The following is a 24549-nucleotide window of genomic DNA, read 5'->3' on the forward strand; positions in this document are numbered from 1 at the left end:
TCCATGCTCTGGCCTCCGTGTGGACATGGCACAGGTGCTGGCGGGACTGCAAGTGGCTTGTGTGTTTATTTTTAAGGCACGTTCATTCCTCAAAGAGATTTCCAAGTTTGAATGTGAACTGGTCCCAAATGACCGTCCTCTGAGGGTGAACAGGTGAGCTCCTGGGGGCCCAGACCTCTCTATGGGTCTGTCCAGCACCACCACAGAGGCTGCCCCTGGCCAGGCCCCACCGCAGTGCCTGGTGCCCACCTGAGCCCTGGGCGGGTGCTGGAGGAGGTGAGGGGCTGCGTCTCAGAGGGCTGCCCAGGTGGTAGTGGGAGTTGGGGTCAAGGGCTGCAGTGGGAGGTGCTTCATCCTCTTGACCCGGGTAGCTCTCTGGGGGCGGGTCTCCCCTTGCCCCGGCACCCACTGCCACCCTCGGCAGCAAGGCAGAACAGTGTAGCACCATGGCACCTGGGGGCGTGGACCCCCCTGTGTGTGTGGAGCCCCCACAGGTGCTTCCCCAAGGCCAGGCCGGGGCTCTGTGTCCATGAATTTTCACCTGGACCCCACGGCTCCCAACCATGCAGCCACAAGTCCACATACATGGTTCGGGGAAGTGTGAGCCCTGGTGGACACAAGATTCCTTCTTGGGTGAGAAAGAGAGAAATCAAAGAAAAAAAGGAGGGAGTAAGGGAAGGCGTGGGCCCGAGTCCCCTGCAAGGAGCTCCTTGCAAGGCCTCTCTGGCCCCACAGACACCCTGGGCAGTGGGTGGACTGCCTGCCTTACCCTGGGCTCCATGGGCATGGTTCCCAGCCTCTGAGAAAATCCCCCGAAGCTAGAGCACCGTTCCAGGCAACCCTTTGCAAAGGGCCCTGTGGTTTGCCTGTCCTCCGCTTTTAGACAAAAATTAGTCAAAGAATACAAAATCAAGTGACATCGAATGACAGGTCAGTCCCCGGGGCATGACCCCATCTCCTCTGGGCACCAATGAGCGTCTCCCTACCAAGGGTCTGAAAGCTTTGGGAAGAGGAGGAGGTAAGGTCTGCTGAAGCCATCAGCCCCCAGAGGGTGGAGGCGAGGGTGTGGGGGCCCATGGGCTTCCTGGGTGTGTATGCACCATGGTGGCCAGACTGGAGTGCCAGGCCAGCTGCCCACAGGGCCTCCAGAACTTCCTGAAGATCACGACACCCAGGTGGCCAGCAGTGTAAGAGGCCTCTGGACACGCCGAGCATCTGGAGATTCTGACAGGGGTGCAGGACTGGGCTCTGTGGGAAGGGCGGCGGTGCTTGGGCTGGGACAAACTCAGTGTGGGAGCACCACGGCTCTGTGACCCACCCTCCACCCAAGGCCCCCATCCCCACCCGGAGGATCTCAGAAGGCCCAGTTTAACTTCAGCTTCCAGGTTCTGCATGGGGTGCGGAGGTGAGCAGTTCGTTGGAATGAACACCCCAAATGCCAAGTAACTTTGGCCAGGATGGGTGCCTCACCCAGAAAGCAGCCCCTGGTGGGGGGGGGGAGCCAGCACCTTCCCTGAGGGGCTCCAGGACTGTCCTCACCACAGTGCTGAGGCTGAGTTACCCTATAACCCGTCTTTTCCAACTTCTGGCTAAAGATTCACGCAGTTAGTGTCATCTCAGGAAAACGCACAGGAGTCTCTGCCTTATGTTAGGCCAGGTTGAGTTTTATTTAACTGATCATCTATTTGTGGCAGCTGCAGCAGTGCTTACACGGGCTAGCATTCATTAAGCCTGATATTGCCAAGACTCGGGAACTCCCGGCTGGCAGGTGCGCGACAGGCAGAGCCAGGCAGGAACGAAGGTTCTTCAAACTCACGGGCTCAGGGGCCTGAGGCCTCATCCAGACAGAGCACGAAAAGGGTGCTCCTCATCGTTGGGTAGAAGTGCCTGAATAGGAGACTGTGGGAGCTCCTAGCCCAAGGGCTCGGCAGCGAGGGGAAGGGGGGAAACAGCGCCGGCTGCCTAGGAGTCACAAGAGTGGCATCTCCCGTCCCCAGGTGAGCGCAGCGGAGGGGTGACCCCACGCGGCAGCTCTGGCCCTCCCACAGAGTGTGTGCCGGCATGGCAGGCAATTGTGCAGCGGGGCAGCAGGCATGTACACATGCATACACAGCTGCACATGTACATACATGCGTGTATACAAACACATGTACACAGCATGCATAGTCATACACACGCATGCATACAGCTCACATATACACGCTCACACATGTTCCTATATAAATACCAATACCCCCACATGTATACACATATACATGTACAAACATCCTCAAACACCCACACATATGTATACACTCATGTGTATATACACTCACATGTGCACACATAAAAACACACACTCGTGTGTACACACACATGCAAACACATGCACACATAGGCACACAGCCACAAATATAACATACATGTGGGCTCACACGTGCAGTATATGTGTGTGCACACCCACACTGTATATACACATGCATGTGTGCACATGTTCACACTCACATGGATACACACAACTGCAGCCTGGCCCCTCCCTCCACACCCACCACCACGTGCCACAGGCTGGGCCACTCAGTACTTCAGGTCCCCATTGACGGAGGCTGTGGACAGCGAGCTGACCAGCCCCTGGCGGCCCCCTGGCTTCTGGCAGCAGCTCCTGATGAGCTTGTAGATGGCAAAGCCGGGGATGACGAGGCAGGGCACCCCAGCCACGATGACCACCACCCCATACACCCAGCCTGGGTATGGGATCTTCTGGGATTTGGGAAATTCCTCCTGGGGAGAGAATGAGTGTGGTGAGCGGGCATGTCAGCAGGCAGTGGGGTCTCCTTCAGGGCAAAATGTCCCTGGGCCAATGATTTCCACCCCTGGCCCTCATGGAGGGGAGGGAGGGAGACCCCCACGGCTCTTCCCGGGGACATGGCCCTGGCCGCCCCCGTCAGCAGGCCCAGCGTGCTCACGTAGGTGGGGTCCCAGACGCTGTATATCAGCTCCTCATTGACCTTGATCACGAAGAAGAACAGGAAGATGACCAGCATGAGCAGGGGGCTCACCACCCTCCAGGTCACCTGCCAGAAGATGTTGGGCTTGTGGCCGATCATAAACTCGATGTCCCTGTTGAACCTGGGAGTGGAGGCCAGAGGGGGTGGTCACCCGGCAGCCAAGTTGTCCACGCAGTCCTGCAGTGCCACATCCAGCCTTCCTCTCAGCATGACTGCCATCCTCCAGCCGAAGGCTCGCCTCCCAGAGGAAGAAGCCCCATCAGCACAGCACAGGCTGTCAGTGCACCTCTGGGACTGGCCCCTGCCCTGTGGTGCCACCAGTCCTAGAGGGACTCGCTCTAAGCCTGCCTTAGGAAGGCCCTTATGCAAAGCAGGGGTCTTCTGGGGTGGGATCCACATTTCAGGGGGGTCAGCACATCTGAGGGTCAGTATTTCTCTGGGAGGGGATGGAAGCCCTCTGAGTGCCCCCCCGTCACTGCCTCCTCTGCAGGCAGTGGCCGTGAGCTCAGACAGCCCCACCATCTCGGCCCTGCCCAGGCTGGACTCTTCTGTGCAAATAAGTGTTTAGAATTGGAAGGGAGCTTGCAAAACATCACATGGGCTCTGCAGGACCACCAGTGAACCCAGGGGACCCTGGAGAAGGGCTAATGCCTAGGCCTCATCCACAGGTGGCCCCAGCAGGGCTAAGAGCCCCTTAACTCCTGGGGGCAGCACCCCACGGCACCCCAGGAAGCGAGCACCACACTGTCCTTGTTGTTCAGACAAATGTGTGCCCATGAAGATGATGACACGTCTGCTTCCAACCAGCTGTGTGATGGGCACCAGCACCACACATCTCCATCTCACACTCTTCCTGTATCTGTTGGGTGATGACATGGGGAGTCTGCCCGTGTGCTCCATGGTGTCCCCCATGGCAGCTGCCCAGGCTGGTTTGCGTCATGTTGCCCAAATAAGCATCCAGCACGTGTGTCCTTGGAGCACAGACTGGCATGCCCCTGAATGTTAGTGGCGCCGGCAGATCACTTCTCATGTGGCCGGTCCCGTGCCAACCAAGACCATGTTTGCGGTCCCCTGGGCCCCACACTCTGTGACACTGGGGTGATGCCCTGAACATTTGGCCAGGGGTGAGCTGAAAGGTCATGTTTGCCCACCTTTCTTTGCCTGAGGCTGTCTGGTTACTGAGTCCTCTCTCCCCAGGCCCCCAGAGGACCCACCACAGATGCCAGCCTAACCATGAACCCCCAAGTTTGGATAAAACACCCAGCTCCCTGCCCTTGGGCACAGTGAGGTTCCACGGGAAGACAGGTCCATTACACATGCCTGGCTTCTGCCTGCAGCCCAGCCCCCAGGGAGCTGCTTTGGGGACCCTGACAGAGACCCCCTGGAGCTCCTGTGCTGCCTGGCCTCCCCCCACTGAGGGCTTCTTGGGGTACTTGGCACAGCAGGGCTTCACCCCCCTGTGGTGCAGTGCCTCTAGCCTATCACATGTCCCTGGGCCTTGGTTACAACTCATCCAAGCACACGCTTAGGAGGGAGGCGTTCGCTGCTCTGTGCCCTGTCCTTCCTCCAGCCTGTGTCCCCTGACTCTGCTGCCAGGGTTTGGGCTGTGCACTAGGTCTGGAAGCATCTGGAAGCCAGAGGGCTGCGGCTTGGATTGCTCTGGATGGCACCCACCCAGGGTCACTTGCCCTGGCACCAGGGGGACAGAGGGAAGAGCACAGCAAGGCGGCCCTGCGGCACTGGCCTCCCGCCTGCCCCAAGCAAAGCCCTGCTTCCCCACAGTGGGGATTCTGACCCCGCAGCCATCGCCTCCACCTTCCCTCCTACCTGTCCATTCCATACACGTAGACCACAGCGAACATCTCGCAGAAGGCAATGATGAGGAGGGGGATGGAGCCAGCATAGCTGTCCAGCAGGGACAGCCAGTACTGGCCGGAGTTCAGCGTGAAGATGAAGGCGATGAGGTACATCCCCAGGCAGATGAGGCCTGCGGGGCGGAGGGCAGGGCTGCTGCCACAGAACCCCCATACCAGCCCCGCGCCACGGGAGGCCCCGGCCCCTACCTGTGAGCAGCTCCTTCGGCCACTTTGCAGGCATGAGCTTGAGGTCCTGCAGGGGCACGACCACACCCTCCATGTTCCCGAACATGGACGACAGGCCCAGGCAGAAGAGCATGATGAAGAAGAGCACGGACCACAGCGGGGACACCGGCATCTTGGTGATGGCCTCCGTGAACACGATGAAGGCCAGCCCCGTGCCCTCCACGCCCTGCAGGGGGGAGGATGCGTCACCCAGGGCACCCATGCCCCAAGGCCCCCCACCACCTGCCTGGCCCAGGGTCTGAGAGCACTCGGGTGGCTTCTGCTCTGCCGCAGGGCCCCCTGCATGCATGCCTTGCTCCCACGTGGTCAGTCACCACCGGCCCTGCAGAAGCCACACCAGGCCAAGAACAGTCAGCCAGCCCCCAGGTATTGGGGTGGCTCCAAGTAAGAAAACTACAAGACTAAAATCAGTGAACGTCAGTCTAGAAAGCGCCACAGTATGTAAACGTCTCACTAATTGCTGGACTTGGTGCTCAGAGCAGCTGCTGGACGCTATCCTAGGTTACCCACAGCAGCCGAGAAACACCTGTCAATCCAATAACAGGTGCCATGGCTGCTGAGGGATGTCAAGAGCACAGTGACAGAGACTGACATCTTTATATGTGTAGATTAAAAACAGACCATTGACAAGAGGCATTGGAGGAGGCCAGGCCCGTGGCAGCCCCCGGGCCCCTGCCTCAGCACCACAGGGCCACAGACACGGGGTTGTGGGGACCATTAGATGCTGGTGGCCCAGACAAGTCCCAGCATGGGCCCTGGGGGAAGCCCAGCGTCTGCCCTGGGGGTGTCCTTGGCTCCCTGCCCCGAGGTGGGCGCCACCCCAGGGACACACCTCAGACAGGAAGGAGTTTATGTCACAGGTCTGGAACCTCAGCTTTGCGTAGGCCACGGGGTCTGTGGTGTTGCACCACCGCTGCATTTCTGCAAAGTTGTCCTGCGTCACATTGCTTTCAGGCAGGTCAAACCCGTTGATGAGCGTCAGGATGTTCCTGGAAAGAGAGCAGGGCTGACGGCCCAGATGGGCGCCTGCCCGATGGGCTCCTCGGAGGCCAGGCGCGGCACTTACGTGCTGAAGCAGCTGTCATAGCGCTCAGTGGCACGGAAGCCGATGATGGAGTAGACCACGGTGGCCGCGTACACAGACGTGAAGCCGTTGATGATGGACACGATGACCGAGTCCATCTCGCAGTTGTTGCTGTGGGTGACAGCAGCCTCTGGTCACGCAGGCCCTGTGCACTCAGTGGGGAGGAGTGCACAGCAGCTGGACATCTGCCAGTGCCAGCATGTATCCCCAGGCCCCGGCTATGGCACCCTGCCATTCATCCCATTCACAGAGTCACCCCCACACAGCCCTTCAAGCCCTGGAGGTCCTCCTTGGGCATCTTCGGCCCCCAAAGCCAGGGCTGGGGCCCGGCGTCCAGAGCCTGCCCGGCTTGCTCCTGGGGCCTAGCACCACCAGCCTGTACCTGCCTCCGCCTCTCGGGCCCACCCCAGGGGGCCCATCTCCTCCTGGCTGAGGGTCCACATCACCGCCTGCATGCCAAAGCCTTCCACAGCTCCACACGTCCAGAACACAGCCCCTGGCCTCCTGAGCCCCGCCCCCCACACCCCTCCCACCTGCTGATGCTAACACCACCCTGCTGGCCACCTCCGTCAGAAGCCTCGTCCACGGTCCTTGGAAATGCAGAACAACCTGCAGCGGACGCATGGTGGACACACGCCGCACCCACCAGAGTGGCCAGAGTCTATTGCAGATGGTAACAGGCGTTAGCACAGGTTTGGGGAAGTCAGGGCCCAAGAGGCGGGGCAGCCGAAGTCCACCTGATGCGGGCGAGCGTATGGTGGCTGGGCCGCCACCACACTCACCCTTGGCTCCTTCCATCCAGCCCCTGGGCTGCAGCCCCCATGGGCGGCCAGTCACCACTGCTCCTGTGGGTCCCAGGCCCCTCACCCCACCCTGAGCGTCTGCTGCCCTATCTCCAGCATCTGTACCCCACATGTGTTTGAGCCACCTGGCGGGGCACACAGCAGGTGCTCCACTGATGCCTGTGGAGGTGACCTGTGCTCTGGGGGTCTGGGCCTTGAGGGAGGGCCCTCTCCCTGTGGGTGTTGGTGTGGGGTGGACTGCGGGGGCCTGTGCATCTGGGGACCTGGATGCCAAGGAGAGACAGGCCAGTGGACGTAGGGAGAATGCCAGGGTCGGCAGGGAGAGTGCCAGGGTCGCTGCGGCCACATTGAGGCAGCAAGTAGCGATCTGCAGACGGGCCTCACTCCTGAATCGCAGCCTGTGCCCACGGTGAGGGCACCCCATCCAGGGAACATCCCCACATCTTTCCCTGCTTTTCATCCCGGCAGCAGAATCCCACCAGGGAACGTCTGGGAGGCCTGCGGCTGGCCCGGCCCATGGCCCTCCCACCTCCACACTTACTGCACGGAGTTGTAGCTGGAGAAGGAGATGAGGCCCCCGAAGGCCAGTGAGAATGAGTAGAAGACCTGGGCGCCCGCGTCCAGCCATGTGACTGGGTTGGCCAGCTCTGTGACCTGTGTGGCCAGACAGAGGCCCTCAGCCTGGCAGGGCACTGGGGGCTGGTAGGTGACACAGCGCCATGGCCACCTGTCCACATGGAGCCATAGCGAGCCTCAGGCAGCCACCCTCAAAGGCCCAGCACTACGCATGCAACTGGGGCCAAGGACCGGCTGAGGGCAGCCTGGGGCCCAGGGAGTGTCTGGCCCAGCGTGGCCTCTCCCCACAGGTGTGGGCCCCAGACAGACAGTCGAGACTCACGTTGGGCGTGAAGAGGAAGACGATGCCATTGGTGGCACCCTTCAGCGTCAGGCCACGGATGAGGAAGATGGTAAGGACGACGTAGGGCAGCGTGGAGGTGATGTACACGGCCTGGGGGAGGGGCAGGTGTGGGAAGGGGCGGGGAGCCCGGCCAGAGAGGGAAGGGCTGCTTGCCACACTCCTGGCCCCTCCTCCTGCAGGAAGCTGGGGCCTCCCTCCTGGGCTCCCACCACTCTGTCTGCAATTGTGATTATAATTTAGCCCCTCCAGTTGTATAGATATTGTGGGTGACTTACTATCATCACCATCACTGCTTTTTAGCAAGCGTGTTTGAGAGCCACCAGGCCAGCCCGAGCCCCCAGGCGATCAGCAAAGCCTGGGGCAGCAGAGGACCCCTGGGCAGAGGGCATGCAGGGCCGTGCCCCTCAGAGCTGAGTGAAGTGTGGCAGCTCAGGCGAGCACCCACAAGCCACGCACCTTCCCGGTGGTCTCGATGCCGCGTATGGTACACACGTAGAGCACGCTCCAGGCGCAGGTCAGGCTGAGCAGGACCCACCACTGCACGGAGCCTGAGTCGCTGATGGACGTGGAGATGTTGAGGGTCTCCCGGTACCAGAAGTAGTCCACGGAGGAGCTGAGGGCACACTCCTCCACATAGCCTGGGGAGGGCGCACGCACACAGTGTGGCCACAGTGCAAGCTGAGGCCCAGAGGTAGGGGAAACCCAGGGCCCATGCTGCAGGTACCGCCGCAGGGACACATGCACACTCACACACCTGTGTGCACATATGCACAACAGGCACACAGACACGTGTTCATGCAGTGTGCCTTGCGTGCCTACATGCATTGCACGTAGATACATGTGTGTCTACACAGAGGCGCACCAGCACACTGGTGTGCAGACACGTGCATACATGTGCGCACACTTGCATGTAGGTCCATGTACACGCAGGTGCATGCACATATGCATACATTCGAGCACACACATGCACGTATGTGGTGTGCCCCAGGCCTGGACTGCCTGCCTTCTCCCTCTTGCCCCCATGCCAGGCTTAGCCAGGAGTCAGCGCCCTGGGCTAGACACTCAGCCATGCAGGTGGCCAGTTTCTGGGGCTCCCCAGCTGCAGACGGTGCTGGCCACTCTGACCTCACATGCTGTCCCCACCCCACCAGGGTCCTCATTGCCCCTCAGGCTCATGGAACCACAGTGAGCTTGCTAAGGGGGAAGCAGTCTAATCCTGGAAGACCTTCACCCCATCCCCTGAATAGGTCCGAAGGGAGGCCATGGGGTAGGCCTGTCCTCTGACCCGAGGGGAACCTTGCAGGCCCCCACAGGCATCTGGAGAGATCTGTACCCTAAGCCTCACTGGCCACTGCCTGCCTTGCGGACCCCCTGCTGGCAAAACACGCAGGTCTTGCCTGGGCTCAGGTGTGCACACAGCTGCAGGGCTGAGCGCGACCCCAGCCCCCAGAGGCAGGCAGTCTGTACCTCTTGCTCTCCCCCCTTTGGGGGTCCCTGAAGGACCACCTGAGGAGGGCTGGGGACCCTGCCAACCAGGGGACTCCAGAGAAGAAGGGGGAAAGGTGTGGAGCACCAGGACACCACCTGTGAGCAGCCTTCTCCGGAAAGTGCTGCACACTCCTGGCTGGTGGCCAGGACCCCACACGGGATTCCTCACAGCAAGGCTGGAGGCCGGGTCTCTGGGCTGGGCAGGGTGCTGTGCGGGGGGGGCCCTGCCCCTCTCATCCCTAAAGGCCTGCCTGGGGCTCTTAGAGCTCTTCCACACCATGGTTTTCTAAAGGCTGTTTCCTCAAACTGGCTCTGGGATTGGCCAGACCTCAGCTGTAGCCCTCCGGATTTTAGGAAATTGGGGGTGATTGTTTGGGGACCATCGATCTGCATGTGCAGAGGCATGCTGTGGGCTCACCTGTCCGGTTGGCATTGAGCGGGCAGTCGCTCCAGGGCAGCGGATCCTGGAAGGAGTTGAAGAAGTACCACATAACCCAGGCGATGATGGTGTTGTAGTAGAGGCCCACCATGAAGGACACGAACATGGACGCGATGCCTGGGGGACAGGGCTGTCACCGTGGGGGCCAGCGCTGTGGGGGCTCAGTGCCCGAGCAGGTCAGTGCTGGGGGTCAGTCACTCTGTGGGGGCCTTCTCACAGATTCTGAGTGGACAAAGGAATTCCAAAGAGCAGGCAGGCAGCACTGGACAGGCCATGGGGGTTGGTGGGCTGCCCCATGTCCATGCCCCATTCCCGAGGCACCCTGGGACTCCGGTGGGTGTCAGGGGCGGCCAGCAGTGGCCCTGGCCTGGACCCTGCAGCCTTCCTGCCTGTGAGATTCTAAGGAAGGGTTTGCAAAGGCCTCGGGGGTTGAATCCTGGGACTTGCCTTTACCCAGAAGCAGCTGGTGACAAAGTGGGGAAGCCCCAGAAGGGCCCCCAGGCCAGACAGACACGCACCTACACCCTTCAGAGCGGGGTGGATGGCGCTCCAGACGCCCACGCTGCCCTTGCGCAGCCTCTGCCCTATGGCGAACTCCAGGTACAGCAGCGGGATGCCCTCCAGCACCAGCAGGATGAGGAACGGGATCATGAAGGCCCCTGGTGGGGAGGGGGTGGTGACGTGGCCATCTCCCGACCGAGGGCCGCATCACAGAGACAAGCAGGTGCTGTTTCAGGCAGCACCACTGCCTGTGGCACAGTGCTGGGCAGGGACACCTCCTGCACCCCCGCCATGTGGGGGTCAGCCATGCACCTGCTGCATCTGGGGCCACCTCGCCCTGAGCTCACACGGACCTGCACCCAGGAAGGCCCACGTGCACCCCCACCGCCTTGCCTCCCCGGCTGAACCAGCACCCTCCCTGTCCTCCACCTTTGCCCGACACTCCTGTTGGTTCCCCTCCCACCGCTCACTCCTGCCTCACCTCACCCAGTGCCTCCCCAGACTGGTCTTCTGGTCAGGGCATGTGTCAGACCCTGAGCCAGAGTCCTCGGTGGGGTGGCGGTGTGTGTGCAGGCATGTCCCTGTATGCAAGTGCATGGGTGTGCATGTGCACATATGGGTGCCTGGGAATGTGTGTGCATGTGAGTGTGACAGACAGAGACCTGGGGGTGCAGGGCAGAGACAGTAGGGGTCAGGTACGCAGCCCCTCTAGGCTGGCCAACTCCGCCAGCCCCTGTCCCCTCCGCTCCTGGGCTGACTCCCAGGCCTTCTCTCTCTGTCCTCCGCCTTGTCCTGCTGGGTGGACAGGCTCCTGGGGCCCAGCAGCGCTTCCTGCCACCCATGGACTGTTCTCAGTCCCCCCACTGGGACGACCCCCATGCAGGCCTCCCTCCCAACCTGGGGCACCAGGACCCACTCAGCCTGAAGGTGAGGAATTCCCAGAAAGCAGGGACTGTGGGCCACACCTGGGGGACATTAACAGTAAGGGACCACGAGGACAAAGCAGAGAGTGGTGATCTGGTGCCAGCAGAGGAAACCCTGGGGGACCCTGGGGAGGAGTGGGAGCTGCCTGGGCCCCAGGCTCATGGTCAGGAAGCGCGGTGGCCCAGGGGCACCTGCTCACGGGGTGGGCATCAGAAAGGGTGAAGCTGCAGTAGGGATAGAGTGGCATCTTCCATGTGGGACAGAAGCATGTGGGTCTCCCGGCACCAGGCTCAGCTATCAGCAGGCACAGTCAGTGAACCCAGAGGAGGGTGGGCGGGCCGGCACACACCTATCCCACCCCCAAAGGCAGGCCTGGGCCAGCCCCAGAGCTACCGGGAGGCAGGAAGCCTCTCACGTCCTCATGTTGGGGTGGGGGGACCTGTCTCCTGGCACCCACAGGCCAGGCGGCATCTGGTGTGGAGCAGGCACTCAGCCCCGCTCCTTCTAGGGACCAGCATGTTCTGAGCTCTCTCAAGAAAGTCAAGCAATGCTCTTTCCAGAAGCCAGAGGGGAGCCAGACAGCTGGGGCTCCTTCCTCCTGAGGGGGGAGGCAAGGAGGAGGGGGGCAGATCCCCGGAAGGAAGGAGAGTGCCTAATTGCCAGGCAGGCGCCCGCATGGTTCCAAAGGTCCTCGGAGACTGCCTCCCTGGGCTGCCTGGGAGCCACGAGCATGTGCCCTTCCCTCCCCTGACGCACAGAGGCAGAGGGGGCGGGCAGAGCGAGGGGAGCACCCATCCGCAGAAGCATGGGCACCCTTGTTTCAGGAATTCACCTGCTTCCCCCCAGAGGCCAGAAGAGGAGGCTCGAGGGAGCAGCAGGTCTCCTGCCAGGTCAGGGCCTCAAGAGCAATGCTCCGGGTAGGCTCCGGGCAGAGGCTGTGGAAACGACGCCCGGCAGCCCCCACGGGTGTGTGCCACCAATGCGCACGGACCAGTAAACCGGGTGCCTCTGTGGGCGCGAGGGGCAGAGGACCTCTCCCAGGCGCCCATGCAGGGGCTGGGGTCCCCGCCTCCCAGTCCCCTTCTGTCCCCTGCGGCCAGAGGAGCATCTCTGCTCTCCCCTTGCCCAGGGCCTCCCCTGCCAGCTCTGCTGGCCTCCGGTCCAGACGTACCACCCAGAGCAGACCTGTCATGCGACATGGTCCCACGGGTGGCACTGGGCCGCTGCAGAGCCACCTCTTGAGGGGACAGGGCAGTGCTGGGGGCCGATGCCCTCCCTGGGTCTGGCACCCTGCTGGCCACCCAGGTTCAGTGCTGTCAGGCCTGTTGTCCAGTCTGGGGGATCCCAGTCAGCACACAACAGGAAAGGCACCTGGTCTGCCCACCCTGGGGACAGGAAAGCACACAGCCTCTGGCAGAGGAGGCCTGGGGCAGAAGGCAGCTTGCCAGGGTCCAGGTGGGGACCCCAGAAATGGGACCAGCCTAGGCCCCATGCCAGGGGCCCTGCTCTGCCCTCCTGTCCTAGGACTGCCCCCTAGGCCATCCCCAGGCCCTGAACGCTCTGTCCCAATAGGCTGAACCCTCACTGAGGCTGCACCCTGGGATGGGTGTGCACAGAGGCTGGATAAGGAGGTGGGGTCTCCACATGTGGGGCACCTCCCTGGAGATGTGGGTGAGCTGGGAGGGCAGGATGGGCAGGGCCCTAGATTTAAATGCAAGCACCCCCCTCGGCCTGGGGAGGACAGAGTGCGTTCATGGCCCCATCCGTGGGCTGGCTGGTTGGCCTGATTAATACTGTGATGAGCAGGCTGGTGGGGAGCAGTGTATGAGGGGCTTACCAGTCTGGTGGGGCTCCCAGAAGTAACCCCTGGTGGCCAGATCTGTGTCACCGCTGCCGAGGGATGGCTAAGGAGGAGCCCCCAGATTGGAGCCCACCCTAGACGTGGGTGGGGTGAGGGCAGCCCGCAAGCCCAGGGAGCAGGTCACGGGGCCTTGGGGTGGGGCAGCAGGAGGGAAGGCAGAGGGAGAGCCCAGCCCCCACCCTGCTCACCAGGCTGCCTCCTCCCAGCCCAGCCTGCCCTGGCCTCCCCTGCCCCTAGACAGCCAAGGCATTCTGCTCACACGGGCCTGGGGAAATTCCGAGGCACTGCCCATTCCAGGCCATCCCCACCCCACCCCGTTTTCTCCTACCCCATGCCCAGTGCTGCTACTGCTGTGTGGCCGAGAGGCCCCTTGGGGCCGGGGCGCTGGGTGATTTGTGCCCACCCAACGGGTTGTGCAGTGTGAGCATATCTGCCTCCTGGGGCTCAGACCTCCTTGTTAGGCTGCAGGCAAGCACAGCCCCCGACGCCAGCGTGGCTGCCATGAGAGAGGCCCAGGGACACGGCAGATGGCGAAGCCCGCTTGGGAAGTGCTCTCTCCTGGACACCAGGATGCCCAGGGACCAACCAGGGTGACCCAGGATGGTGGACCCCTGGCATGGTCACTCAAAGCCACATGGCAGATGTGGCCTCCAGGTGTGCGTGCACACTGCGCCCCTCCCCACCACGGACAGGACAACAAGGTGGTGCTGATGGCTGAATCTACGGCGCCTGCGTAGGTCTTCAGTTTCCTCTGCTTTTCTGTGTTTAATCTTTTTCCATGATATAAAGTTAAACATAAAGTGAATGATCATTTGTTTTACTTTCCGATTTACCCAAAACTCCTAGAAATAATTGGAAGCAAATTCCATTTTCACCAAACCACGACTGATTGTCAGCTTGAAAGGCCACGAGGACCCTCAAATCTGTCACTTTTCTTCAAGGCACAGAACTGCACCCCTCCCCCTGAGCTGCGGCTGTGGGTGACACGTCACCGTGAGAGCTCACCAGCCAGCCACGGGCAGCCATGTCAGCGTCCTCAGTGACAGTCTCTGGGGCTCTGAGGGTGAGGGCAGTGGAAGCCCTCCGGGGGGCGTGGCCAAGAGAGGGGGCACACGGAGGGCACCCCAATGCTAGTGCGGCCCTGCAAAGGAGACTGGGGGGCCCGGAGTGGACAAAGGTGGGGGCAGCAGCCTCACCCAGGATGGCAAGGCCAGCCCCCCACTGGCCTGAAGCAGAGGGAACAGGGACCCTGAGCTTTGCCGACAGGGCGGGGCAGCCACACGGCACCCTCCAGGGTCTCGGCCTCTGCAGGGAGAGTCCTGCCTGTGGTGTCTGGAGGCGGTGCTCCCAGGTGGCCCCCTCAGGCCCACAGCGAGCACGCCCAGGCATTCCTCCGGCTCGGTGGACAAGCCTCTGGCCCCACCCACACAGTGGATCCATCCCGAGGGGCCCCAGACCCCACGCCCCGCCAGAGCCCCAGGCAGGGGATGTGGTTGTCCCTCCCCCACTGTTGGGAGGAAGCCCTCCTGTGTGCTGGGCACCCATGGGAACTAAGTGGGTGCCCCAGGTGTAGGGCATGGCCGGGACCCTCCCCCAGGGTGGCCCTGGAGGGACAACACCAGGAAGTGTCAGAGGGAAGGGGCCGCCCAGCCTGGCTGGGGGCAGCTGGCAAGTGGGACCTGGGGACTGTTGGCTGTTGGCGACTGTGCTGCTGGGGACCCTCCACCTCACAGGGGGCTCCTGGGGTCCCGTCCTGCTCCCCACAAGGTCCAGAGCTCAGGCAGGGCTGAAGCGTGTAAGACACACCCTCCCAGACCTTCTGCAGTACAGGTCCAGGGCAATGCGGGGTTGCTGAGACTGACCCAGGCGCCCGGCTCTGTTTTCCCCAAGGACACCAGGTGACAGTCTGCAGGTACTTCAGTTAGAAAGGAAAGAACCCCACCAGCTCACGTCACCAGAGCATCGTCCTTAAGGAGACACCCCAAGCCTGGAGCGTCCCAGAGCATCCTCCACCTGCCCACACCTCCTCCTGCGCTAAATGCAGCCCCCTACTCAGGGCTGGGGGCTCCTGGAGACAGTGGCCTGGACGCGTGGGGGTGAGGGAGACCTGGAGTGTAACCTCCACCCGTGCAACCTGTGCATGCCGGGAAGGTGTGTGGAGGATGGGGCCACGGGGACTCAGAGCTGGCACCCCAGGGCTCTGCAGCTGCAGAGCAGCAGCCCGGTCCACGGAGGAGACCCCTGGGCACGGCAAGACCCTCGGAGGCCTCAGGGGTGGAAGGGGGGTCCCAGCAGGAGTGCCCTGCCTGTGGGTCAAGACCCTGCCCAAGTGCCCTCCGTGGGTCACCTGCTGCTGTCCAAGCCCCTCCTCTGTCCATCAGGGGACCACTGCCTGCCTGTGGAGTCAGGACCATGTGAGCGCCCACAGGCCAGATGCACCACAGGCCCGCTTACTGCCCCTCATACCAGAACCTTACACACTCTGGAGGGGCTCCCCCAGAGGTCCCCCACACCCAGGTCACAGCTGTTCTCTGGAAGCCCCCTAAAACATGGGTGTACACTCACCAGCCCCTTGGGGCACAAGCTGCGACATGTGGGTGCCTGAGCTGCCCTCCAGCCCAGCCAGCCCTGCCCTCTGCTCCTGGCCTCGGGTACTGCCCGCCCCTGGGGCTGGGCTGCTGCAGATGCCCTCCAGCCTCGCCCGGCCCGCACAGCCCCCATGGCCACCCGGCTCACCTCCACCATGGCTCTGGCACAGGTAGGGGAAGCGCCACACGTTGCCCAGGCCCACACAGAAGCCCACGCAGGTGAGCATGTACTGAGCCTTGTTGTCCCACTTGGGCCGCGAGCTGGCCTCCTCCTTCTCGATGCCCCCCAGCTGGTCCAGGGACGGGATCCGGTCCTCCAGGCCCGGGTTGGGCAGGGTGAGCCTCGGCATGGTGGTCGCTGGGCGGGGCCCCGTGTGGCTTGTGGTGAGTCCCAGAGGGCGAGTGGCCACAGCAGGAGCCCTAGCACTTTATAGGGAACCTTTGGCACCTCACCCCAAGGGCCTGGCCGAAAGGAAGTGTCAGCAGATCCGGAGGGCGAGCCCGAGACTGTTAATGCCTTATCTGCAGAGGCACCCGCCGACCCTCCAGGCCGTGGCAGGGCCGGCCTGCCCCTCCCTGCGCAGACGCCCGTTGCACAGGTGAGCTGCCCCCGCCCCCTCGCAGTGCTGCTGGCAGATCCCGCGCAGAGGCCCAGAGGATGTAGCGAGCGCTGCCTGGCTGTGCTGGACATTGGCTTCCCGAGACAACCCACAGCCACACCTGCACATGCAGGAGGGGTGGGCAGCAGCCCTCCCCCCAGCTCTCTGCCAACACGCTGGGTGTTGGGGCATCCCCCCAACCAGGTGCAGAGACAGGGCTGGAGCCTGGCCCCAGGGGCAGCCACTGCCCAGCTTATACTGAGCTGGGAGCTGCCCAGACCCCTCCTGCTGAGCTCTGGGTTCTAAATCTCTCCTCAGGAAGCCTGGATCCTACCCGCATCAGGGTACTCAGGGCCACATTGGATGTGGGGGGCCTCTGGGTTGGGCCCATAGGCCCTCCCCGCCTGCCTCCCAGCCTCCCCAGGGGCTGCAGGATTCTGTACTCCACTGAGCACCACGTATGGGGCAGCCCGAGCAGGACACCCGGACAGGGTTGGGACACACGTCCCAACCTCAGAGCAGAGAGGTCAGGCACAGGACACAGGGAAACCAGCCACACATCCAGAGAGTGATGTGACCTCCACCTGGTGACCTCAGGATGGAGGAGCGCCAGAGGCACAGCACCGAGGCTAGGGGGGCAGGCGGGACCTGCCCAGGGTCTGAGCTGAGACCAAAGTGGAGCAGGGCTCCTGAGTTCGCTGAGTGGATGGGATCCCCTCCCTGCTCTGGCCGTGCGCCTGGTCGTGGCCTCACCCACGATCCTGAGCTCAGCCACCCTGCCTGCCTTCTAGTCACCTTCACAGGTTAGTGACAGGCCACACCCATCCCTCAGCAGGGCCTCTCCCTGGAACGCCCTTCCTGCAGCCTCTCTCCAGCTTCGGGGTCAGCAGCCTGCAGAGCCCTCCCTGATGGCTGGGGCTTCCCAACCTGCTGCACTGGCCTTCCTAGGAGGATGCCAGTCACCCCACCTCTGTTTGCACATCTTGTCAGTGGTCTGGGCTGCTGGACGGCTGTGCCCCAGCCTCCACGACCACCCTGCACAGCTGGTCCACACTGACATTCAAGGACAATCCAGCGAAGGTGGGTGAGGGTCACAGGGAGTGGAGGGTGTGTTCAGGAACCAGACCTTTGCCCCCAGGACAGGGGAAACTGTAAACGGGTGGGGGCTGGAAGCAAAGGGTCAGTTTAGCATTTAGGGACATCTGCTTCCTCAGACAGGCAGGTAGCCTGGGTGGAGGCCACTGCACAGAGACAGAGACAGCGACAGAGAGATGGAGAGACACAGAGACAAGAGACACAGATGGAGAGACAGAGACAGAGATGGTGAGAGACAGAGAGACAGAGGGAAAGAGATAGAGATAGAGATAGACAGAGATAGAAGGACAGAGACAGAGACAGAAAGAGAGAGACAGAGAACTGCAGGCAGGGCAGGAGGGAGGCTGCCACAGCATCTGACCACGCTTGAGCTCCCAGCCCTCCCACTCAGACCCTACCATCGCCTCCGATATCCCTAAGGGCAAAGGCCTTGGTGGCCTGGCCTGGCCTGGCTGACCTCTGTGACCTCTAACCTGTTTCCCCAACTCCTGCCTGCAGCCCTCAGGGGTGGTCCTGCCCCCCAGGCCTCTGCCTCCCACCCACAGCCAGGTGCTCCCCGGCTTCTCACCGTGGCCTGGCCACATGCAGGCCACCCCCATGCTTGACACGCTGCTCCCCAGTTCCAGGGCCATTGTCTCCCCATCAGCTGCCCTCTTCCTTCTAATGTACGTCGAGGCTTACTTAGCCCCTTGGCTAACCCATATTGTCTGGCCCCACTGGAATGTGAGGCCCACGGCAGGGTCTGTGTCCTGGTCACCACCGACGCCTGAGGCCTGTGGAGGGCACCTGCCACTCGCACGCTCTCCATGTGAGGGTGCCGGCACCGGCGTCCCAGGGACTAGGGAGCCCAGAGAGATGCTCCGTGGCCTTTGTGACAAGGGTCAGTTCCTGTCCAGAACTGTGGGGTGTAGCACAGGGGGCTAGACGATCTGATTCTACGAGCCTCTTGCTTTCCCTGAAACCGTATTATTTGAAGACAACCAGAAGGACTGCAGCCAGTAAAGCCACAGACAAAGCCCCTAGTCCCCCACCCCACCCCAGAGTCCAGGGACCTCACTCAGCTGCTCAGGCCCCTCCACGCCTCCCTCAGAGCCAGGCACCACGAGAAGCTACCCTCGTCCACCTCGGGGATGCTAAGCGGGGCTAGCGGTGAGGCCTTCTCAGGAGCGGTCTCTGTCCTGCCAGCCTCCGGGCCCCCCAGTAGGTGCGGCCTCTCCCTCAGCTTGCGCCTCACCGCGGTGCCATGACAACTGTTATTACAGAAGAAACACATGCTCAGGAAACATATGAGAGTCAGCCACAGCTGGAGACAAGCACACGGATTTCTCCGTGTTCCCCACACACCCAGCTAGCAAAGAGGCCACCACCCGGCTCACAAGAGGGGCCCAGCCAGTCCCCTGGCCGTCCCAGGGGCACCCCCACCCCACCTTGGCACCTCTGTCTTTCGGGGTTACGGCCACTGAAGTCCCACTGTGGCTTTCATTTGCTTTTCCTTGGTGGCCATCCTGTGCATTCACTGGCTGTCAGCTCTCTACCATGAACCCCATCTAAGTGTCCTTTCCTATTGGGATGCCAGCTCCTTCCTGTTCATCCTCAGGATGCCTTACTATGTTCTGGGGCGCAGCACTTTCCCTACTCACTGGGGTCCTGGGTGAAAGGACTTTGTCATCCAAGCACCTGCTTCCAGCCTCTCTTTGCTGCTTGAGGTCATGAAGGCATCTCTTGTGCTGTGTTCTGGAAGCTGCTGTGCTTCACCCTGAACATGAAGGTGACCTTCCTCTTCGCATTGTGCACCGGGAGGCAGCAGTCGGGACCCTTTCCTGTTTGGGTACCAAATGACCAGGCACCACTTCCTCAAAATGCACACACACACCCTTTCTGCAGACCTGCTCACCGGAAACCCTGGGCTCCTGCCTGCTGCTCTGTCTCCTCGCCTTGCATGTGGGCAAGCGGCCTTTTTGTTAAGGCATGTGGCCATAATTCCCGTGGCTTTATAATTCTTTGTATCAGACGTTATCGCTTAATTTAGGCCTTCTTTCTCTTAGTGTTTTATAGGTTTTTGTGAGGAGGACTTGAAGAGTATCAGACATTATCACTTAATTTAGGCCTTCTTTCTCTCAGTGTTTTATAGGTTTCTGTGAGGAGAACTTGAAGAACTTTCATTAGATTTATTCTTGGGAATATGATTGTTTTTGACACTTGTGAATGGTGCTTTCAAAAAAAAAGTTTATCTTCCTATTGTATATTACTGATATACATGGCGATACAATTGCTTTTTGTATATTGACCTTATATCAACATCTTTTCCTAATACTTTTAACCATTGATTTTTAAAGATACTTTCAATACAAAATTATGCCAACTGAAAAATGACAGTTTTATCTAATCCTGTCCCGCCCTTTCATCTTTTATTCTCTTGTTTCTCTTGCCTCCTTACACGTGTCCAGCACAAACCTGGTAATAGGGCCTCCCTTCCCTCATTTCTCGTCTTGCCAGAGAAGCCATCAGTATTTCACTGGTGGGGCCAGTAGGTATGGAGGCTTTTGTGCGAACTCTTGTCAGATTAAGGGACCCTCTTCTCTTCTACTAAGAGACTTTCTTACTTTTGTGTAGCAGCTTTATTGAGATACGAGTACCACAATTTACAATTCACTCGTTTTAATTGTACAATTCACTGTTGAGTAAATTCAAGGTGTTGTGCAATCATCACCTTGCCCAGTTTTAGGACATTTCGTTCCCCCAGAGGGAACCCCTACCCTTTAGCGGCGGCCCACCTCTGAGGCCCTGCCTCACTGCAAGTGGTGAGCTTTATGAAACGCGTTTCTATGCTTCTGAGATGGTTATGGACTTGTTCCCCTTTATTCTCTCAATGTGATCATTACAGTTTCATTTTTAGATATGGACCCACCGGACAGTCCTCAGATAATCCCACAGATTAATGTAGAGCTTTTACATCCATGTTCCCTGACCATATGAGTCAATCCGTGATGTGGATTATTTGTGTGGGTGGATTGCTGGGAGAGCATCGCAGGGCCACAGGCTGCCCCTGTGTCTGGGTACGGATGGCAAAGTGCCCCCTAGGAAAGCTGAGTCACACCCCACCAATAAGACATGGAATAGTCCACGCACCACAGGGCACTAAGAGCAGATGTTATTAATATTATTGTTGAAAAATCTTTGCTGATTTCATATAATTTTTAAAATATAGTTGAAATGGACCAGATAGTTTATTGGAGCCTTTAATTAAGGTTTGGTGGACCCAAACCTTAATCAATTTTATGTCTCTATCAGATTGTAATGCAAGAGGGCCCATGCTCTGCTTCAGACATTTATACATTAGCAGTAAAAGAGGGCATTCGGCTTTCAGGTCAGTGGGAAGGTTGAAGCCAAGTTGTGACCTCTTCCTGTGCTGGGCAGACAGCCAAGGCATGAGGGCCTTGCTCCTGGGACGTCCATAAACACAGAGGAGCAGGACGGCGCCCTGAAGCCCCAGGACCACAGGCACGAGGGGCATGAGTTGATCATTAGCTACTCTGTCGGCCGGCCACACGCACGCACCGCCCAGGAGGACAGGCCTCCCCACGGGTGAGGGCGGCTGGGACGGTCCCGTGATCCCCAGGCATTAACCTTTGTCTTGAGGCTGGTCGTTTGTTTTCATGCAGGAGCCGTGTTTATAAGGCTTGAGTTACTGAGTAGTTAGAAGTCAGGGCGTTTGCGCTTCCTGCCCCCACCAAGCCTGGATGCATTGACTTCAGGCCGGAGTTAAGTCTGCGGGATTAGCTTCAACCCCATCGAGCCCACCCTGACTTTCATCTTTATCCCTTCTGCCTTTGCCCTCCCTCAGGGACAAGAGAGTGGGCAGGATGCCAGATGAGGGGCTCATCTGGGGGAGGTGGGGGAGACAGGCCGAGAGGGGCAGGGGTGGGGAGGGGGAGAGCAGCAGAGCCTCGAGCTGGTGCCCAGCTGTCCTGCCCCTGGGCACCCGTGGCACCAGGCTGCCGGGTGACAGCACTGCTTTCCCGGAAGGCCCTGTGCCCGTGGCCACGCTCCCCAGGGCGGCCCGGGGCACCTGCCCAGGACACGAGCTATACTCTCACTGCCCTGGCCTTAGTCACCTGGGGCCCTCCCTGGCCTTCTGTTTACTGCTGGGTTATCAGGAGAGCTGGTGGTTACCAACCTGGGTGTTTGAGGAAATAACCAGAGATAAGCTGGTGCGGGATATTGATCCTGCCTTTGTTCTGGTACCAGAGGCCCTGGGAGCCCGATGGGGCGGGCGGAGCACAGGAGGCAGAGTGCGGCCCCTGCGCCACCCCGGCTCTCCCCTCACCCTGTGCGGCCGGAGGCAGACAAGGGTGAGGTGGTTTTGTAGGGCAAACGTAATGTGTGCACATCTGTATTTTGATAACTTTTGTGACTATGAAAGTAACACCTTTGTGTAACATAGCTGGGAAGTGCAGGACAAATACAAGAGATGAGTGAAAAGCATGATTCCACCACCTGTAGGTGGTTATAAACCATTAATCTGGCATTTTCTTCTGATGTGTGTCTGAATGTATATGCATGAGTATGTGTTACACATATATTCTGAAGTATATATCCATAACTGCTATCATTTTTCATTTTTCATGGAATGTATAGGGTTTCCCATGCCATAAAAATCACAGCACACCAGCCCTCATGAAGGGGCATATTACATTTGTCACCCATTTTTCTATTGGAGTGTCACGTTGTTCCAGTTTTTAGTTCCTGTACATGCTGTTGCAACAGACATCCTTGTTCAGAAAGCTTTTTCCCTATCTTTGAACTCGTGGGGCAGATTTTTCTAGAAGTGGCTTATTAGGCTGAACAGTATGAAAATTGCTTTCCAGAAAGACCTCAAGTGGATTTCACAGGCCCTTTGGGAGTACTGGCTATCATTTTAATCTTTCCCAATTTAATAGGAATTGGTACCTACAGTACTAGTTTCTGGGTCTGATACCTGGCTGAATGACCGTTTTTCATCTGTCTCTTAGCTCTGCAGACCTTCGTTGTAAATCCCTATGCCCCTTTCTCAAGGCGGTGGGAGCACCTGGGTGGTTTACTGGCCCTCGTGCGCGTTTGGCAGTCACTTCTAGGCTGGAGGTGGAGGAAGCACCACACCCCCTGTGTCTCACCTCCCTGCTGCTGCACAGGGCACCTTTGACTGCTCCCCACCTGGGCCAGGACTCCCACTGGCCTCTGCCAAGGACTTCACCATTTCCACCTGGGGGTTCCAGGGCTGGGGAAGAAGGGGGCTGGTTGGATGGCAGAACAGGAGCTGCAGGTCCTCCCCTCAGCAGCCCAGAGAAAGGTCAGTGACAGTGAGCACAGAGGTCCCAGGGTCCCCAATGTATGTGGGGGTCAGGGTCCTGGCCACCGTGCACCTGACCCCAGGACCCCTGCCCCCTCGCTCCCGCTCTCCCACAGCCTGCCCACTATCACTAGCTCCTCCCCTCTCACGGGATTCCCAGAAATGGGTCAAATTGTTTTCAAGCCTGCACACTGGATTAACCATCAACCCCAGGAAATGACTTCTCAGTGGCCCCACCAGGGTACTTTTCCAAGAGGCCCTGCGTGGACTGACACCCAGTATCCCTGGGGAGAATCCCATGTGGGGGTGGGGCAGGAGCCCGGGTAGGCTACGGGATACGGGGACCCTGCCTTTGCACCTACAGCCTCTTCAGGGGTCCCCACATGGCACCTCCGCTCCTCCCAGCCCAGGCCACTTCTCCCCAAACTCCTACCCCTTCTCTAGGCTTACTCCAGACCTGCCTCAGCACCTTCACACCCCTGTGTCTTCTGGCCCCCAAAAGTCAGCCCCTTCCCTCATTGCTCCTCCGCCATGATGCTCAAAATCCTTGCCCAGGCCTTGTATAAGCTCAGTGGAACTGGGCTGCCCTCCCCCACTCTCCCCTCTCCTGGGGTCCCAGGCCCCCACGGTGGGGGTGGATGGGCCTCCCCACCCAACAATCACGCGGTTTGGGCTTCCCAGGAGTTGGGTGCACATAGTTACCTGGATCAGGTCCTGACGTCTGCCCGAGGGTGGGGTGCTGAGGCCTGGGAGCCCAGGTGTGTTCTAGAGCCCAGCGGCTGTGCATGAGTAGGCACTGCCGTCCAAGGGACTCGGGGCCTGAGGCTCAGTGCTGACCTTTGGCGGCCGTGGTGCAGCTGAGCTTTAAGACTGGTGCCTCAAGGAGTGGTGTGGAAGCAGCATTTCTATCACAAGAAAAACGAGCAGTTCACCCCTAACAATTGTTTAGGAAGCACTTTCTGGCCCCACGGGCTCCTGCGGCGTGCCAGGGGCCAGGATGAGGCTGGCACCCCCAACTGGTTGTGGGCACAGCAGCTGCTCATGCGCCTGCCCCAGCACGGCCTTGGCGCCTGCAGGCCCACTGGGCTCCCGGGCCAACTTCCCTCTGCCTGTCCTTGTTGGGGGAGCGTTGCGTATCTTCCTCGGTTCTTGACCCACCACAACAAAGAATTGAAGGGCAGAGACACAGTGGTGAAGCAGAGTAAAAGTTTTATTTAAAGTTATTTAAAAGAGAGAAAAAGTGCAGCAGGCGACCTCAGGAGGAGAGGTGCCTTGAACGGTTCAAGTTTTATTGAAAGAGAGAAAGTCTGTGCACTTAGAAAGTGCAGCAACCTCAGAGAGGGGAGCGCCCTGAAGGGTTGAAAAGAGAAAGTTAAAAGTTAATAGGTTACACACTTAGAAAGTGTGGGTGACCTCAGGAGTGCCCTGAAAGGTTGGGGGGGTCCCCCTTTTAAGGACTTTTCAGGAATGTGACCACGGGCTGGGGTTGCAGACTTGTTAAGTGGTCCCTGAATATTTAAAATTAATTTAACACAAGGAATTTACTGCTCTGATTTCTCCCTGAGATACGGGGGATTTTGGTCTGGGGGCAGATCAAACAAGACTGGTAGGCTGAGTCATTGTCTGTTTGCTAAAGAGTAAGTTAAGAATCTTACTTCTTAACTTCCTGGGTTTTAAAATGCAATCTTATTTTTAAGATGGAATCCTTCCTGCCTCTTACTATGTGGTTTATGGCTGGGCCTGCTTGCTGAATTAGTTTTCCAGGTTGTAAATTACTTGATTAAGGCCAGAGGAGAAAAAAAACCCACATATAGGTAAAGTTAAAAAATAAGC

General features: G+C 59.6%; 1 protein-coding gene across 2 annotated transcripts; it reads right to left on the reverse strand.

Annotated features, from left to right (window-relative positions):
• Positions 1–1643: 1643 nt before the first annotated feature.
• On the reverse strand, positions 1644–23518 carry SLC6A19 (solute carrier family 6 member 19). Of its 2 annotated transcripts, none has more exons than XM_073238318.1 (12): positions 23419–23518; positions 10338–10478; positions 9799–9936; positions 8349–8530; positions 7872–7982; positions 7515–7627; positions 6153–6281; positions 5919–6075; positions 5048–5252; positions 4812–4971; positions 2943–3105; positions 1644–2757 (listed from the first exon to the last, which is right to left on the reverse strand). In XM_073238318.1, the coding sequence occupies exons 1-12, from the start codon at positions 23501–23503 to the stop codon at positions 2554–2556; spliced, it is 1788 nt and encodes a 595-aa protein (XP_073094419.1). In that variant the 5' UTR covers positions 23504–23518; the 3' UTR covers positions 1644–2553. The 2 variants fall into 2 exon arrangements, with proteins under 2 accessions (XP_073094419.1, XP_017534288.1); XM_017678799.3 differs by lacking the exon at positions 23419–23518 and adding an exon at positions 15842–16186.
• Positions 23519–24549: the final 1031 nt, after the last annotated feature.

The sequence above is a fragment of the Manis javanica genome, chromosome 1 (genome assembly GCF_040802235.1).
Source record: "Manis javanica isolate MJ-LG chromosome 1, MJ_LKY, whole genome shotgun sequence".
Classification (NCBI taxonomy): Eukaryota; Metazoa; Chordata; class Mammalia; order Pholidota; family Manidae; genus Manis; species Manis javanica.